Source organism: Balaenoptera musculus, chromosome 15, assembly GCF_009873245.2.
Source record: "Balaenoptera musculus isolate JJ_BM4_2016_0621 chromosome 15, mBalMus1.pri.v3, whole genome shotgun sequence".
Lineage (NCBI taxonomy): Eukaryota > Metazoa > Chordata > Mammalia > Artiodactyla > Balaenopteridae > Balaenoptera > Balaenoptera musculus.
Window position 1 is genome coordinate 80,177,347 of NC_045799.1, and position 19,260 is coordinate 80,196,606.

Below are 19,260 nucleotides of genomic sequence, written 5' to 3' on the forward strand. Positions count from 1 at the left end.
GACTTCACTGAAGAATAAGACAAGCCGATCCTAAGGTTCATATGGAAAAGCCAAAACAATCTTGAAAAAGAAAAACAAAGTTGGAAGACTTACACCAATCTCAAAACTTACTACAAAGCTACATTAACCAAGACTGTGTGGTACTGGCTTAAGGACAGACGTACAGAACAATGGAAGACAATCAAGAAGTAAACCCTGACATTATGGCCAACTGATTTTTGACAAGGGAGAAAGAAGAGGAGGGAAAGAATAGTCTTTGAACAGATGATACTGGGACACGTGGTTATCCATGTGCAAAAGAACAAAGTTGGACCCCTATCTCACACTGTAGACAAAAGTTAACTCATAATGAATCAAAGACCAAAATGTAAAAGCTAAAGCTACGAAACTCTAAAAGGGAAACACAGGTGTAAATCTTCATGACCTTAGCTATGACACCAAAAGCACAAACAAGTGAAAAATGGATAAACTGGGTTTTACCAAATTTAAAACTATTGTGCTTCAAAGGACACTATCAAGAAAATGAAAAGACAACCCACAGAATGGGAGAAACTTTTTGCAAATCATCTACCTGATAAGGGATTAGTATCCAAATACAAAAAGACTTCTTACAACTCAACAATAAAAAGACAAACTGACTTTAAAAATGGACAAAGGTTCTGAATACATATTTCTCCAAAGATACACAAATGTCCAACAAGCACACGAAAAGATAGTCAATATCACTAGTCATTAGGGAAATGTAAATTAAAACCACAGTGAGATACCACTGCACACCCAACTAGGATGGCTATAATCAAAAAGACAGTTAATAAGCATTAGAGAGGATGTAGAGAAATTGGAACCCTCACACACTGCTGATGGAAATGTAAAATGACGCACACTGGAAAACAGTCTGGCAGTTCCTCAAAACATTAAACCTATTCCATTCCTAGGTACATACCCAAGAAAAATGAAAATGTGTATCTATGAAAAAACTTGTATATGAATGTTCTTAGCAGCATTATTCAAAACAGCCAAAGGGTAGAAAAAGCCCAACTGGCCATCAACTGATAATGGATAAATAAAGTGTGTTATATCCACACAATGGAATAGTATTCAGCCATAAAAAGGAATAAAAGTACTGATACATGCTACAGCATGGATGAATCTTGAAAACATGCTAAGTGAAAGAATCCGGTCACAAAAGACCACGTGTTGAATGATTTCATTTACATGAAATGTCGAGAATGGTCAAGTCTACAGAGAGCGCTTAAGTAATTAGTGGTTGCCAGGGGCTGGGGGTGGAGTGAATGGGGAGTGACAGCTAATGGGTATGGGCTTTCTTTTTGAGGTGATGAAAATGTTCTGGAATTGGATTGTGGTGATGGCTGCACAACTGTGTGAATATAATAAAACCCATTTAATTGTAAAAAAGAAAAGAGAGACAGAAACAAAAGTATAAATATACAGTGAAAAGTAGGTCTCCTTCACATCCACGTCCACCTGTCACTCAGCTGCCTGGTCGGGAGGCAAAGACTCACTTGAGTATCTTTCCAGAAATATTTTATGCGTTTACAAGCACCTTTATACACACATTGTCTCCTTTAAAACACACACACACACACACACACACACACACACACACACACACACGCACACGGTCGGATATTATAGATACTGTTCTGCATCTCGTGTTTTTGCACACTTTAGGTCAGCTTTCTTCGTGGTGGGAGGGGCAGGGCTTTGGGGCAAGGGGAGCCTGTGCAAACACAGAGTGGCCTGTTTGAAGTGCAGGATCTGCTGTGCCTGGTGCCTAGCTGGGGGGTGGGGTGGAGTGGGAGGGCCTGGGGGCTAAGCAGGGTGGGGGGGGACTTTATCCTGAAAGGTACCGGAGTCCCAGAGGCTGTCAACCGGGAAGTGACGAGCTTGCTCTGGATGGGAAGGCCATGCCCCAGGAGGCAGGGAGACCTTGGCAGGTGGCAGCACAGCCCAGGAAAGAGGATAACCTCACCAGGGATGGGGCAGGCGTGGAGTGAGAGGCCCCGAGAGCTGGCGCTGATTCCCGGGGGAATTTAAGAGGGCGAAGGAACTGGAAGATTCTGTGATCAATAACTAGAACTTCCACTTTTCCAGCCCTGCTTTACGCCATGATCTTTAAATACATACACATACACGTACCGTCTCTGCTCTGCAGGGCAGATTTTCCATTCTAAGGATGAGACACGGATAAGCTAAAATGACTCATTCAAGGTCACCCTGGTAGAAGATGATGTCAGGACTCACATCCAGATCTGTCTAATTTCAAAATCTGGGACGTGTCTGTGTGGTTTTCTCTGCTACTCTAAGCTGTCTCCCTGGAGAGGAGGTGCCAGAGGGGCGGGTGGGCACACAGGAGAGAAGCTGGGGGGAGCAGGAAGGAGCAGTGCGTGTGTCCGGTACCCCGAGTCGGCTGCCACACCCCTAAAGGTGTCGGCCCACAGTGCAGCCCCGGATGCGAACGCCAGGAGGTGCTCCCAGCTGGGCCTCTGAGCCCTGCGTGTCCCGCGGGGCACGACTGCTCCCAGGGCAGTGATGCCCGTCTGCTGCTTCTCAAGAGAACACTTGCTCAGAGGTGTGCCCTGGGACAATGCCCGGCCCCGCGTCCCACACATGCCCTCCCACGTCCCCAGACACCCGCGGTCTCAGGCCTGAGGATGAATGGGGGCTTGAGGGCCCCAGGGTAGTAGCGGGCAGGGTGGGATCTGAACCAGGAGCTGGAGGGGCTCCCTGAGGATCACAAGCACATGATCCCAGGACAGGACCGGGAGACGGCAAGAGGCGAGGAGAGCCGAGAGCCTGGAGCTGGGGGCACAGACTTCCCTCCGGGCACCCGCTCCACTCCTCACCCTACGGCCCTCCCACCCGCTCACTCTGCTTGGCGATAATGTCCCCTGAACAGGGTGGGGTGGGGGGAAGGCTTCGTGAGATCATGGAATTGGTGATTGGTAGAAGCAAAATGCTACGCAAATAATTATTGGCAAAGCAAGCAGCGGCACAGTCTGAAGATTTGGGAGAAGTGGGACGTGGAATAATCCACGTTCAAGCAACAGAACTTCCCTGGGCTATCATCAGTGTCCCCGTGCTCCCCCGCCCCAAGTCACGCACACAGGTTCACAGTCCTTCTTTCGACCATCTGGTCCTTGGTGTCAGTTTCATTTAAGGAATTACTGCATTAAATTGATGGAGCATTAGTAAAACCTAATTAACATCCAGATTGAGTTTTTCCAAGGGGAGGGAGATCTGCAGAAAATAAAATACCCTAATAATTTAAATTCCACAGTATTCAAATAAATACTATATGACTGAATGTTACAAGCTGGATAATTTTAGTCCAGGAAAAAAGCTATTAGAGTCAGTCTATTCTCACAGACAAATACTACTTCTAATCCTCATTCGAATCTATTGCCCCCAATTTTTCACATTTATTATGTGAGGAAACAGGCACTGAGAGAGATCAGCTGACTTGGTGAAGGTCAAGGTCACTGGCAAGTCAGGCCTCAAACCTAGGCCTTATAACTCTAGGTCCAGTGCTTGTAACCTTCATATCACAACTGCCTCCTGGTATCACATGATTTCCTGAATGGGGCTGGGAATGTAAACACACAGAATTGAGCCTTTTTTTAATCAATAGAGATTGCTTTTGATTTATACACCAGGGGTGTTAACTCTCCATCTACCCATCCATTCAACCAGCCATTCATCCATCCCCATCCATCCACCAATCCACCTCCCTGCCCATCCACCTACTTGTCAAGTCATCCATACATCCATCCATCCAACCATCCTTCCATCTATCCATCCAACCAGCCATTCACCCTGATCCATCCGCCTACCCCTACCCAACCATCTACATGCCCATCCATTCATCCATCCATCCATCTACCTGCGCACCCATCTACATGCCTGCCCATCCCTCCATCCAGCCATTCATCCACCCATTCCCAACCATCCATCGTTTCCGGAGGGCCTACTATGTGCCAAGCACTGTGCCATGTGGGGATACACATCCTGCTCAACTGTTAAGCTCCATGAAAGCCGCATCTGAGTTAATTACCTAAAACCACATATTAGGGTCTAGCTCGGGTCTAGTCTGGCACACAGTAGATGTTCAGTAAACACTCACTGAATGAAAGAATGAATGAGTAGACCCTGTCCTCCAGAAGCTCATGGTCTGGGAGAATGACATAATTCAGCATGACCAGGGTCACAGCCTGGCCACAAACAGAGCAGTGGAACAGTCCAGGAGCGTGTGGTGGCCCTTGCCGAAGTGACCCCCACCCAGCTGGCTACAAGATCACTTTGGTGGCTCCATCAGTGTGGGTTCCCTGATACAGACCCTCTTTCCCGAGCTGTCAGGGAATGTAAGTACAATTGGGCAAGTCCTGGGGCTCCTCTGGGCACTGGCACCAGTCCCCCTGTCACGTGGGACCTCGAATTAATTACCTGTGACCCTCTGATCTCTAGAGCCTCAGGTTCTGAGTCAGCTTTGCCAACGTATCTTTTTACTGATTTATTCTAGGGCTCTCTGAGCTCCCTTTTCTGCATTTCAACTCAGCTCATTTCAACAAACATTTCCCAGGCACCTACTGGGCGCCAGGCCCTGGGAGAGCAGCCCGGAGCCCTCCGTGGCCTTGTTCCGGAGCAGGGTCTGCCGTTGGACCCTCAGGGAGCACCACGTCCAAGGGCACTTGACACGGGTCCTCCGGCAGAGAAGCCAAGGAAGGCCGGGGAGGGCCTGCCGCGCGCGGCTGTGTGCTGTAAACATCCACGAACTCTACAGACGGTTACCGAGAGGATGTTAAAAATAATTATCTGCTGAAAATATTAGATTTGCTCTGGATTGTTCATTACATACAATGGCTTAATAGGACTTTTATTGAAGAGCTGCAGAGCTCTGGGCCGAAATCAATTTGCCGTACCCTCGGAATCTTCATGTATGCTGTTGGCTTCCCTGGCGCGGAGCAATTTGTAATAGCTTTGGCGGGCTGTTGTTTTCAAAGCTCCGGCTCCATCACAAGCATTTATTTCTGACCACAAAATTACATTTATTCAACAGAAAGCAGCTCCAGGTCTTTAAGAGGTTAACTTCTGGAGTGCTTGGCTGCGGTCCAGCCGCGGCCCAGGCGCGGCGGGCGCGGTGGCGCAGGCGGCGGCGGCGGACGCAGCACCGGGCGGGCGGCCGTGATGAATGGGCTGCTGAGCGCACCCCCTCCACGTGCGCTCGGCTCGCTCACCGGCTTCCATAGATCACGGGCTTAGCCTCAACGTATCTGACTGAAATTGAATTTGGCTTCTCTCTCAACCGTTCATTTCCTATGTTATGCAAGGTTATATCCTTTTCTGCATGAGCAGAACCAAACCAGCTGCAGCTTTGCAGGAGAAAATGTGTTTTCAATTAGGAAGCTGGCCTGAATATTGAACCACAGCCCTACTGCTCCCCTAATTGAGCCATCATGGAGAGGGCCTACAGGAAGACGCTGCAGTCACCAGGCCGCTGGGTTTCGGAGGAAGAGAATTAAAACACACGGTCGTCGTCACTGCCACGACCGTCACCACTGCCACCACAGTCACCCTGACTACCAGGCGCGTAAAAAGGCCCAAGAGTCTGAAGATGGCCGTGTTGGCTGAGAAGGAAGTTCCCCTGGAAACGGGTCAGGACGGCAGCCTCCCCTGACCTCCAGCCAGAGCCTGCCGTGTCCTCAGGGTGCCTGGCCCGCCCTGTGCTCACCTGTCAAATGAACTTATTTACAAAACAGAAACAGACTCACAGACTTAGAGAACAAACTTACGGTTACCAGGGGGGAAGGACGGATTGGGAGTTTGGGACTGACATGTACACACTGCTATATTTAAAATAGATAACCAGCAAGGACCTACTGTATAGCACAGGGAACTCTGCTCAATATTCTGTAATAGCTTAAATGGGAAAAGAATTTGAAAAAGAATAGATACATGTATAACTGAATCACTTTGCTGTACATCTGAAACTAAGACAACATTGTTTTGTTTTGTGAATAAATTTTATTTATTTTATTTTTGGCTGCGTTGGGTCTTCGTTGGTGCGCGCGGGTTTTCTCTAGTGGTGAGCAGGGGCTACTCTTCGTTGTGGTGCACGGGCTTCTCATTGTGGCGGCTTCTTTTGTCGCGGAGCACGGGCTCTAGGCGTGCAGGCTTCAGTAGTTGTGGCGCATGGGCTCAGTAGTTGTGGCTCATGGGCTCTAGAGCACAGGCTCAGTAGTTGTGGCACACGGGCTTAGTTGCTCCGCGGCATGTGGGATCTTCCCAGACCAGGGCTCGAACCCGTGTCCCCTGCATTGGCAGGCAGATTCCTAACCACTGCACCACCAGGAAAGTCCTAAGACAACACTGTTAATCAACTATACTCCGATATAAAATAAAAATTAAAAAAAAAGGGGGGACACTGGGCTCAAACTGGCAGATGCCTTTGAGGCCCCAGGGAGGGGAGGCCACCTTATTTTTCTTGTGGGTCACTAGGAACCTGGGGCAGAGCCTCAAACACAGGACTCGGTGAGTCCTTGCTAATGAGAAGAAGGTAAGAGGTAGGAAACTTCAGCTGAGAATACCTCCCTCACCCAGCTCGGTCAGGCAAAGAGGGAGATACACAGTCGGGGAGAAGATGCAGGCCCTTGAAAGGAAAAAGTTAGCAGCAGGCTGAGATGGTCTGCAAAAGGAACGAAGGAGGCAGACTTGTAGCTCGGTCTTAACGGATGGAAATGATTTTTATAGGTGAGGAAGAGCAAAAGGTTATAATAACGGAGGCTGTGACTTTAGGAAAAGGGCAGAGGCAGGAAACCACAAGGCATGTTCGGTGACGGTAAATAGACCAGCCTGGCCGGAGCAGAAGCCAAGGACATGACGCCTGGAAATACATTTTAAAGAGAAATCACGGAGCTCCTGACACAGGGATCAAGGGTGCTTGAGCGGGCGCTGAGACCCAGAACTTGACCTAGAGGAACTGCCCTTGGGGGGAGCCTAGCCTGTGGGTCCTACAATCAGCCACGCATGAGAATCAGTGGGGACTTTGTAAAAGGACAGATTCTTAGGTCCCCTTCCCAGTCTGCTGAATCAGAACCTTGGAGGGAGGAGCTCAGGGAGCTGTATTTCTGGAAACATGTGGGTGATACTCAGGCAGCCGGTTGGGCTATCCGGGGACGAGCTTTGGGACCCACCTGTCTGGTCCAATTTTCTCGACTACCAGCCTGCCCACAACACTTAATGTGGTACTTGCTAAGTACAGGTATGATGGGGACATAAGTGCGCGTGTGTGTGCATGTGTAACACACACACTCCCTATCATCTAGATTTCAGAAGCATAAGGCTTAGTATAGGGCTAAACTGTGTTCCAGTAACTAGAAAATAAAGACAGTGTCTCCAGGCTCAAAAAATCACAAGACAGATACAAACGAAGCCCCACGAGAGATGAGGAGGGGAAGGGTCTGTTTCTGGCGAGGGTATTCTGAGATGACTCGGAGGCTCCAAAGTTTGCGTTGGGCCTTGCAGACTGGGTAGGAGCTGAAAACATCCCTGACAGGTGGTCCCCTGGCCTTTGTCTGAACACTCCCAGTAACGGGAAACTCGCTACCTTGAATGACCGCTCCTTCAAGGAACAGATATAATTGCTGGAAAATGTCCCCTCTTCTGTTCTGCTGCTGATAGTCAACCCACGTACCAGGCCACTGAGTCACACGGGACTTCAGAGCCACGGGGCTCCCTGCCGACGCCCTCGCTCACCCACTCACTTTACAGATGCGCCAAGTCAGACAGAAAGAGGCCCAGGAGCCACCCGAGTTCACAGCAGACGGAGCGGCAGCGCCCGGGCCAGCGCCCAGCGCCTCTAACCCCCTGCGAAATGTTCTTGGGAGTAAAGCACTCGGACCTCCTGGCTTTATTTAGCCATGGCCTTTAGATCTGAACGCATAGATATGTGACAGGACAACAGACCCAGGCCACAGGGCACCCTGGAAACTCAGTCGCTTTTAACTAATTCATGGACTATTTACCCAACTCAATCCATTTCATCTATTTTTTTATTAGATCTATCAGACGGACCTGCAAGCATGCACGGTCCTTTGCTTTACACCGCACTCAGGCGTCTTTGGACGAGAGCCTTTCAAGGCAGTTTCCCGTCTCGTGGCCCGTGAGACCCCCGCCCACTCATCCCCCGCTGGCTCTGCTCTGGCCTGGCTTCCTCGCTCCCTCGGCCCAGGCCCCCCCCCACCCCCCCGGCCTCCTTTCCAGTCCCCACTCCTCCCGAGCACTGCCCCTCCTCGGGGCCTTGGCACCTCCCCGCTCTGCCCGACACTCTCCCAGCTCCGTGCTTGGCTGGTCCTTCTCATCACGCAGGTCTCCCCCCAACGTCACCTCCCACGAGGACCGTCTCTGGAGGAGCCGCCCCGCCCCTCCTGCGCGTCTCCGTTCCTATCACTTCCCTCACAGCACTGTCACCATCTGACATCACTCCTGTGTCCCTTCACTAGGACACAGGCGCCTGTCAACTGTATCCACGGCTGCGTCCTCAGCTCCTATTTGGCCCAGAGCTGCACACAGTCGGCTCTCGGGGGTTTTACTGAATGAAGAAATGAACAGGGCTTCCCTGGTGGTGCAGTGGTTGAGAATCTGCCTGCTAATGCAGGGGACACGGGTTCGAGCCCTGGTCTGGGAAGATCCCACATGTCGTGGAGCAACTAGGCCCGTGAGCCACAACTACTGAGCCTGCGCGTCTGGAGCCTGTGCTCCGCAACAAGAGAGGCCACGATAGTGAGAGGCCCGCACACCGCAATGAAGAGTGGCCCCCACTTGCCGCAACTAGAGGAAGCCCTCGCACAGAAACGAAGACCCAACACAGCCAGAATAAAATAAAATAAAATAAATAATAATTAAAGGTGCTAATAATTTAAAAAAAACTTTTAAAAAATAAAAAAATAAAAAAAATAAAAAAAAAAAAGAAATGAACAGAGAGAGTAAAACCCAGCATCAGAGCCCATGTGGGGTTTCACACGGCCAGACTGAGGCTCTGAATACCATTGGTGCTATGTATACAGTGGACCTTCAGTATAAAGGAAAGTCCCAAATGATGGCTTGGTCCCTCCCGTGGGCCATGTCAGCAGGTGACACTGTGACATCAGTTAACACGCACCCCACTCCTCCAAGAGGCACAGGTTGGGTTGCACCAAAGGGTCTGCACACAGTTATGGATATTTGTGTCCACGGGGACCAGGCATGCAGCACCAGATCTGATACAGGAGGGGCTGGTTGGAAGGGGAGGGAGCCTGAAGTTGTGTTTGCCGAGCGCTTTACACTAAATGGACATCAATTGTCCTCATCAAAGACCAGGGAGTTGACTGAGAGGACGGAGGGCCAGAGGGCGCCACCTCCCCACTCCCCAAGCACCATCACTGGAGAACACGGTCTGGGAGGCCAGACGGCCCAGGCCCGCCGTTATCACCCATGTGACGATGGGTGCCTTACTTCCCTGCTCTGGGCTTAGTCTCCTCATCTGCGAAATGAGGATGCTGCTTCCACCCACGCAGCCAATGGGCACCTGCTGCATGCTCACTGGGGCCAGGTCTAGGTGTAGAGCGGAGGCCAACACAGACGGAAAATCTAGAGAGTGGCGGACGTGAAAACTCACATGCACAGAGGAAGGCACTCTGAACGGAACAACTTGCTACAAGAGAAATAAAGGGGCCTCAGTTTGGACTGACCGTCAGAGGAGACCTCTGTGAGGGGTGACACCTGAGGCGAGCCCTACAGGATGAGTAGGAGAGGGCCGGTCGGGGGGTTGGGGGGACAGCTGGGACTGGGAGGCAGGCAGCAGCCAGGCCAGGGCACCCCGAAGGCCCAGGGCACTGGGGAGGCCCTGGAAGCAAGGAAGGACCCAATCCTTGCTGATGCATAGAGGAGGGGGTGGTAGGGTGGGTAAGAGCGGGAACAGAGACCAGTTAGGGAACCACTGGTCTCGGTGACACACGACACGGCACTGGACAAGCATGTGGGAGACGGCGATGGTGCACTTTGGAGGTGGGATGGAGGAGGTGGGGGCATGGGAGAGAGGAGGCGTCCTGGATTTCCAGCTGAGGCGGCCAGGCCACCTGGGGCGTTATGCCCAAGAAGGTAAGGGTCGGAGGAGGAGGGAATTTCAGCAGGCATGGAAGCCAGAGAAGGGGAGGTGGGTTGTGGGTTAAGAAGTCTTTCCTGCGGAAAACGGCGAGGACATGTCACACAGGCATTCTCGAAGGAGCTGGGACTCCAAAGAGAAGACCAAGTTAGAGAGAGAAACCTGAGTTTTCCGCAGGCAGATCCTGAGAGATGATACAGCACAGAAGGCCGTTCTTCAGAGGTCTGAAGGGAAAAGGAGGAACAGCCCAAGGAGACTAAAACTCAATAGGCAGAGAAGTGAACAGAAACCTCAGCGGGCACAGCATGACGGGATGTCAAAAGAAGAGGTTATCAAGAGAGGGTCAGGTGGGCTGAATGTCACTGGGGTAAGAGAGCTGAAGACTTAAAGGGTCAAGGAAGAGCGGGGTGGATGCCAGACAGGGGTGGGTATATGCACAGGATGGACGGCTCTTTGGAGAAGCTTGGCCAAGCGGCTGGGGGAGAAAGGAGTCTGTCTCCCTCCCTACCTCACGAGATGGCACATGCTACCACTTGTAGGAATGCTGCTGAGAACACTCCAGAAACTAGCAGAGACTGAAGACACAGGAGGGGGTCCCTGCAGGACTGTGGTTCCTGAGAAAGCAGGAGCTGGGCTCCAAGCCCCGGTGTGTGGGGGTGGGGAAACCAGTGTTTGAGGAAGGGGCACGTCCTCCCACAGTGGGAGCCAACAGGAGAGATGGATACAGCTTTGGAGATCCGCTGGCAGGAAGGTCAAAGCAGCGGCTCCTTTCCGGGATGGCGGAGACCGGTCAGCACATGCCTGAAAAGCACTGAGCACAGCGCTTGTTAACTGTCCCACAAATGCCATTTTGAACAGCTTCACAAATGTGCTTTATCACAGAAGAAAAATGCAAAGAGATGGGAGAAAATAATACTCAGCTTCTGACATGCGAAAATAGAATTATGTAGCTACTGCCTTGTAAGCACGATTCTCTCTTTTGGAAAGAAGTAGTTCATACTTACAAAAGAGTACGTAAATTACAAATAACAAAATGAACACCTGTCAGTGACAACATTCCCATGACCTTTGAAACCACCTTTGTGCCTATATGCGGCAACCTCTGTTCTGGATTTCCTGTTTAACCTTTCCGTTATGGTTCTATTATATAATAATACAAATGTATCCTTAAACAGTATCAGCTCAGTATTGCACCATTTTGCATTTCATTCACTTTCCCCTGCTGTGTTGTACTCCACCGTATGACTACATCATTCTTTACTTATTCTTCCTACTGCTGATGGAAAGCGGGTTGTTTCCACTTGTTTACCATTTGCAAATATTCTTGACCTTGTTTCCTGGGGCCCATGTTTAAGTTTATTTAGGGTGTATGTCTGGGAGTGGAAATGCTCTGTCAAAGTATATGTACTTCTTCAGCTGGAGAATCTGATGCCAGATAGGTTTTCAAAAAGGTTGCACCCGTTTATGCTCTTATCTTGACTTTTGAATTTTGGTCAGCCTGGTAGATACGCATAAGGTGCATTTAGATTATTTTAATTTGTATTTCCTTGATTATATGGTTGAGCATCTCTTCGTATGTGTCCTGACCATTCTGATTTTCTCTTCTGAGAACGCTGTTCATGGTTTTGCCCATTTTCCTATTGGGATGTTTGTTTTTTTCTTATTAATAGGTAAAAGTTAAAAAAAAAATTTCCTGAATACTAATCCTTTGTCAGCTATGTGTGTGGCAACTACCTCCTCCCGGTTTGTGAGCTGTGGCCAAGGATACCCCATGTATGGTGGGTTCACAGTATGGCCCAAGGGGGCAACATTCACATCAGAGGCATTTGATCTTTATTATGAAAAACGTTCAGATAGGTTTGAATCTTTATTATGATAAGTTTCCAACAGATAAGGAAAATGTCTTGAGGGAGGTGGCGCCCTTTCCTAGTTCACAAAGGTGAAACTGAGCTAGCAGCACTGAGCTCACCTTTCACTTCATTTAGGCTGTTTTTCCATGAGAAAAAGAAAGCTTTTACTTTAAAATTTTAATGTAGTTGAATGTAACAATGTCTTCCTTTATGGTTTCCTGTTTAAGAAATCCTACCCAACCCAAAGTCATCATATTCTGTATTTTCTTCTAAAAGGTCTAAAGTTTTACCTTAAGTCTTTACCTGTAATTTGTGTTTGCATATGGTGTGAGGTAGGGATCTCATTTCATTTAATTCCATAAGGATAACCAATGGTCAGGAGACCGTTTATTGAAAAGTCCACCCTTTCCTCACTGATCTGCAATGCCATGTTTGCAATATATTTGGCTTTTGTATATGCACAGGTCAGTTCCTGATTTCTTTACTACGTCCCACTGGTGTATTTATCTGTGCCTGTGCCAGTTACTGTAGCTTTGATAATCTGGTTGGGCAAATTCTCTCTTATTCTTATTTACTATTATCTTTGTCATTATTGACCATTTGCTCTTGAATATAAATTCTGGAATCAGCTTTTCAAGTTTCATGAAAAACACTGTTAGAATTTTGATTGAAACTACAATGACTCACTCTATCATCAATTTGGGGAAAATTGATGTCTTTAATAATACAGTAGTGGGAATTTCTTTCCTTGAATACCTTGACTTTCTCCATTTAACTCTTCTTTAATATTGTTCAGTAAGAATGTTATACTTTTCTCCAGAAAGAGTTCCTATGTGTTGTCATATTTACTTCTAGGTATCCTTTATTTTATTGTTGTTATCTGCAGTGGTATCCTTTTTCAGTTTGCTATTGATGTAGAGATATGCAATTACTTTTTTATATTGATTTTGTATCTAGTAACCTTGTTAAATAATCGAGGCTCACTTGAAAAATGACAGTTTTATTTCTTCTGCTCTAATACTTGTACTTTATTTCTTTTTCTAGTCTTCCATGAAGACTAGTCTTCTAAGACTTCCAGTACAATGTTAAATAAAAGTGGCAACAGTAGGCATTTTTGTCTTGTTCCTGATTTTATAGGGAATGTTTTTAACATCACTGAATATGATGACTGATGCAGGTTTTTGATAAATACCTTTTCCCAGGTTAACAAATTTCCCCTCTATTCCTGGTTTGCTGGTAGTTTTTTTTTTTTTTTTTTTAAATCGTGAATGAATGTTGAAATTTACCAAATTCTTTTCCTGTAACTTTTGAGATTTTTCCTTTTTAATCTGAGAATGATTACTAACTTGCATTAACTAATTTTTTCTGTTAAACCACACAGCATTCTTGGGATACGTGGAGCTTGATGGAGTCAATTTATTGATACCTTTTAAAAGACTTCTGCGTACCTATTCATAAACAAGACAGACTGTTTCTTTTCTTATACTGTTCTTGTCTGGTTTTGGTATGAAGGTTACACTAGCTTCATAAAATGAGTTAGGAAGTGTTCTCTTTTTCTATTTTCTGAAGGAAAAGAAATTTTCCCAATTTGCAAAAGAAGAGAACTATCTGTTTCATGAATGATTCATAGGACTCTCCCATAAAACTGTCTAGATCTTGTGGAAATATTTCTGCAATAGTTATAAGGCTATTCAGGTTTTCTACTTCTTCTTTAATCAGCTTTGGTACATCAGAGCGTACCAGAAATTTGTCCATTTTGCCTGGGTTTTAAAATTTATTGGCATAAAATTGATTATAATATTCCCTTACTATCTTTTTAATCTCTACTGCAGCTGCAAAGTCATCCTGTTTTCCTTCCTAACCTTTTTTACCCTTGATTTAGGAAGGTGGTTTGTCTACTGTAGTAGTTTTTTCAAAGAACCAACTTTTGGGCTGTTTCTTTCTTGGGTCTTTCTTTTCTTTTTCATTCATTTTAATTTATATGTTATTACTGCATTTTTTATTTACTTCTTCCTCTTTTCTTCGAGCTTATTCTATCATACTTTTGTAACTTTTTAAGCTGGATGCTAAGCTCATGGATTTTTTAGTCGTTTATTTCCCCTCTAATATAAGCAACTAAGTTATTTCTTAAGAGGATTTTCCTCCCTGAGGACACTTGCGTTAAGTATGCAGCTCCCCTACAGCCAAGAGAAGTAGGGCCTAAGCCAACTCCTCACCCCCTCAACCTCTGTACGAGGACCCTTCTCAGGGAGAGGAGCTAGAAGCGGGGGAGGCAATTTGGAAGACTTAGCGTATTCCTAGAGAGTGTGACTGTCACTTCACTGAAGGGACTGCCTGATTACTGGACTAAAATAAACCTTAAATTGGACTGACCCTCCCCACCTCCGCCTCGCCAATCAGCTGGCTGGGTGTAAGAGTTAAACTTGATGACTTTGCTATAACAATTATGAATAACCATTATAACTGTATGATCCCAAACCTTTCAATCAAGGACAACAAATTGTTATTTACTAGTTTCTTCTAAAGGTATTTCCTGAGCATACCTTCCAGGGTCCCTCTCACATTATGAACAACAACAGATCCTGAAGAAAGGAGAGAGGCAAAGTGCTTTAAAAACTGCCCCCGGGGGAACCTGGCCGTCCCATCATTTATCAATAACCACTTTGAGAGCCCGAATACTTTTTGCTTCTCACTTGCTGCGTCGGGTGCTGGGAACACAATGGCCAATAGGACAACATACAGTGGCTGCCTTCACACATTTTACAGACGAAAGGAGAACCGAGACAAAGTGACAGGTGGCTCTCAGGTATGATGACAAATGTGTCACAAGTAGCTCGGAGCACACGATGGGGTGTACCTGGCCCATCCTTTGGGGCTCAGGGAAGACCTTCCTTGAGGAAATGAGCCAGGTAAAGAGGAAGGAAGAGGAACGTTTCAGGAAGCAGGTCAGCCGTGCAAAGGCCTGGGGGCCAGTGAGGACGCCCAGTGCACAGGGCCTGGCAGAGACTCAGGATGGCCGTGTATGCTGGGACAGGAGGGAAGGAGTGAGAGGACCCTAGAGAGGTGAGCAGTTATTGAACCACGTGGGCCCCACAAACCACAGGCAGGAGGGTGTCTGGATTTACACCGAGGACCATGAGAAAACACCTAAGGGCGTAAATGGCACCCTGGCCCGGCTAGCGTTTCCCGTGACGTTATGACACACAATAAAGAAGTCTTCTCGCAGGAACTCTAAAGGCCTCTGTCTGTGAATTTCTCACTGTCCGAAAACTTTATTTTTATTTTGTTTTGTTTTTTTCTTTTGGGGATCTCAAGTAAGGAAGAAATCTATACAAATTCTGAGGCAAAGATTACCTTTTCACTAACCTCAAGCACATTGGGATGAACTCAAAGAATATATCTGATAAATAAAACTGCAGCAGCAGACACTTGAGCGATGGGTATGAGAATGAGCCTCTGGTTACTAGAGAAGGTGGCTTTTTAGAAAAACAATGGATCCCCCCCCATCTAAGCATCAGGACACGCTGCCCCTGGTCATCCCTGCACTCGTGGTCCCCACGTGCAGTTACCCGCTGCTATGCAAGCTCAGTCTTCAGAAACGAGCAGGATTTAGTCCCCTCTGCTCAAATCAGCTTATTGGAAAGCACACATTATTTAACATAAATATAGCAATTAGCAGCAGCTTGGTAGATATTAATGGTGCTATAAAAATATTTACTTTTCAAATAGCCTTAAAAATAAAATCAGGCAAATAGGAAGCCTAGATGTCTCACAGGCATTTTAAATTTAATATATATTGCCAGAAGTAAACCTATCACTCCGACAGAATGTGGAATAATCTACACAACTGGCTTAGATTCTTTAAAAAAAACACACACAAAAAAAACCAATAACAATAACAAAGGTGAGGGGGTGGAGAGAGTGTCTATATGAAAAGAGAAATATATATATATATCCATCAAATGCAATGTAGAGCAGTTATAAAACACATTTTAGGGGTAACGGGAAATTTGATTTTGGATAGAATATCAGATATTATGAAATTCGTGTTATTTTCCCAGGTGTGATACTCGGGGTTACTGTGCAAATGCCCTTAATTTTAGGAGACGCCCATGCCGCTGAGGGTGTGGGGTGGCCGGCTAGCTGCAACTCACTCCCAAATGTTGAGCAAAGGGGTGGGGGGAGGGGAGCAAACGTGGCACAGCGTTGACAGGTGAGGAGTCTGGGTAAACGGTGCTCAGCTGTTCGTTATACCAGTCTTTCTACTTTTAGGTAGGTTGGAAATTTTTCAGAAAGAATGAAAAACAAGCAAACGACAGAAACAGCACCCTGAGCTATTTCAACCAGAGAAACACTAAGCCGATGGGTCTCACAAAAGCTGCTGAACAGGTAGAAGAAGAGCTTAGATCACACGTGGGCGGGTGTAAGGTGATGGCTTTACTCAGAAAATGAGGGTTTGGAGGTGTAATTCTGAGGAAAGGGCAATTCAAGTCCTTCCGAGACCTGGGCTACTGATGTCCTTCTGTGCCTTAGGGAGCCAAGCACGGGGTGGGGGGCACTTCCTGCAGCAGGAAGTTATAACAGAGAGAGGAGCCCCGCCTGCACTGCTCTCAAATCCGCAGCCATCACCAGCCTCACTGCGGCTGCTGCCCTCACAGGCAACCCTCGCCGGCCTGCAATCGCCTCTCTGGCCTCCGCCACCTCCTTGGATCCCACACCTTCTGCTGTCACCCGCGTGCTGAAGAGTTTGCCAAATGGCAGCCCCGATCTCTCGCTGGGAGCTCGGGTGGGGGGGGGGGGCCAGGATCCCAGCCTCTTGGCACTCCCCAACTCACCCCCTCACTTCCCCGCATCCAGCCCCTCCTCCCGCGCTCTCTGTGAGTTGGGAAGCTGCAGGAACACAAAATTTCTAAGATCCCACCGGCGTGGCTTCCTTAGAGGACTTGTAAACAGTCTTGGCTCCTTCTCCTCGCTGTTGTTACTAGGCCGTCACTCCTACAGGAGAAGCTGAGAGGGAGTAATCCCCCGACACTAACATCATTTCTGGTTTTCTGAAATTCACCGAGGGTCTACACAAAGGGCAGAGAAGGAGCAGGCGTGTCACCCACCCGGACTGCCCGCGTGATCTGTGATGAACAGCATTCAGGGCACACAGGTCTCAGATGACCGGCCGCCTGCCTGCCACCTTGCCTGGCCCTTCTCTGGAAGGATCCATGAGAAAACGTTCCTTATACTGAGCCCAAACCTACTCCTCATGGCTTCTGCCTGTGAAGTTCCTCTTTCCCCCACGGCTGTGCATGAAGGCACCAGACTGACGGAGCACATCCTTTCTGCGTGGGAGACTTCGTGGCTGCAGCCCCCACTCAGCTCAGGGGACCAGCGAGCTCGGGGAGGTCTGTGGGCTCCGAGGCTGGGGTCTGAACAAGCCCAATCCCCCGTGGGAAGTGCGAGACGCCGGCCACTGCTCCCCGGATTCCTCCGCGGCTTCTGACATCCCGAATCCCGCCTCCCCGCCCACGTGGGCTTTAATCGCGGAATCGGTGGAAGCCTCACTTTGAGGAGCCCATCACCTGCACGTGGATGGGTCGGTGCGGCCGGGGAGGCTCCCTCCGAGCAAGTACCTTCTGCCAGTGGCACTTACTTTATGAGAACAGGAAGAAAGCGTGATGAACAGAAAGGCGGCTCAGGATGCAAAAGAAACATAAACGCTTACCTCCCCTTGGAAGCTCTTCAGCAGCGGCGCTACCTGCTTGCGCAAATCCTGGGGCGAGAAGGTGGGTCAGGAAGCAGCCATGGGAGAAGAAAAGAGAAGGAAACATTCGTTAAGGTCTCCTAAAAACAGCTTCGAATGCGGTGCTGGTTACCATTACATAAAGCAACCCCGGTGCCTCTCCTGTCCCGTTCCCTCCCTCATACACGTAAATAACGCCAACTGTGCCCCATTGTTTCAATGAACCCACTTAAGAATACCACTAAGCTTTATTTTCTCTGATACCTGATACTTATATACACCTCATTTTGAATGTGCTGTGGACTAAAGTTTTTGCTGATGTCAGTCTAAGACAATTTGCTTAGAATACCATAGGATATTATAAGGTAGGTTTGATTTGCTTGTATCTGAAGTGGATTTGGGTCACCATCCTGCATTTTAGCTGCTACTTTTAGGCACTATTCATGGGAGGTACATGGATTTTGAATCCATGTCTGATACAGTCACTGGAAATTTTATCCTAAGCCACCAGTACCCGTTTCAGAACCTGCGAACATTTTATCTTATTTAAAATGAAGTAATTGACTAATGCACAACATAGTGATTACAGTCAACAATACTGTATTGTAAACTTCAAAGTTGCTAAGAGATTAGATCTTAACTGTTCTCAGCATAAAAGGAATACTAAGGATGTGACGTGATAAAGGTGTGAGCTAATGCTACTATGGCCATTATACTGTAATACATAAATGGCTGTACAAACCAACATGTTGTACACCTCAAACTTACACAATCTTACATGTCAACTCTATCTCAACTTTTAAAAAACAGAAAAAAAATGAAGTAACGGAGAAAATACTTCAAATACTTTGAAAGGACTCGTATAACGCAACATCTCCTTTACTGAGAGCTGGGGCATATAAGGTATTTACTGAGCCCGGTAACCTATGTGCCAGCCCCCTATGTGCCAGACCCAGTTCAGTAAGTCTGGGCCAAGGCCTAAGCATCTACATTTTTTTGAAGCTCCGAGGCTGATGCAGACGCCCAAGTAAAACTGACTTGTGTTGGTAAAGGTGTACCAATCCAACCATAACATGGGGAGAAAGTAAAACATTATTTCAGAAAAAGAGCCCCTGTGCTGTGGGAGAACATAAAAGGAAGGATAAATTCAGGTTAAGGAGATGAAGAGCAGTGTCACAGGGGAGGCAGCATCTGAGCTGGGAAGACAGGTAGGATTTTTGTAGGGGCCAAGGAGAGGGCTCGGGGACACGAATCCTTGGCCTCTCTGCCTCTGGAACGCTGCAGCTCTCTACGCAGCCCTGGCCCTGGGCCTACTCAGGCCCTGAGCTGAGCTGTGTGTACACACGGGCTCGCTGGTAACTGCCTTTTGTGTTCCTTTAGCCAAGCACCCAAATGAAAGGGGCCTCCATCCCACGCTCTGAATCCAGCTCGAGACCACAGCGCACGGCTCTGCGGCGTTAGGAAGAACGACGGCTCCAGGTATCCTGTGCTCCACTGTTCTTTGTGGTTTCCCTCTGGAC

At 47.7% G+C, this 19,260-nt stretch overlaps 1 protein-coding gene across 6 annotated transcripts in view; it reads right to left on the reverse strand.

Moving 5' to 3' along the window:
* Positions 1 to 19,260, reverse strand: part of CUX1 (cut like homeobox 1) — a 373,348-nt gene that overhangs the window by 180,813 nt on the left and 173,275 nt on the right. For all 6 annotated transcript variants that reach the window (XM_036824618.1, XM_036824617.1, XM_036824616.1 and 3 more), the window contains exon 3: positions 17,723 to 17,770. In XM_036824618.1, coding sequence (XP_036680513.1) covers positions 17,723 to 17,770 — 48 coding nt within the window. The remainder of the gene's footprint in view (positions 1 to 17,722; positions 17,771 to 19,260) is intronic.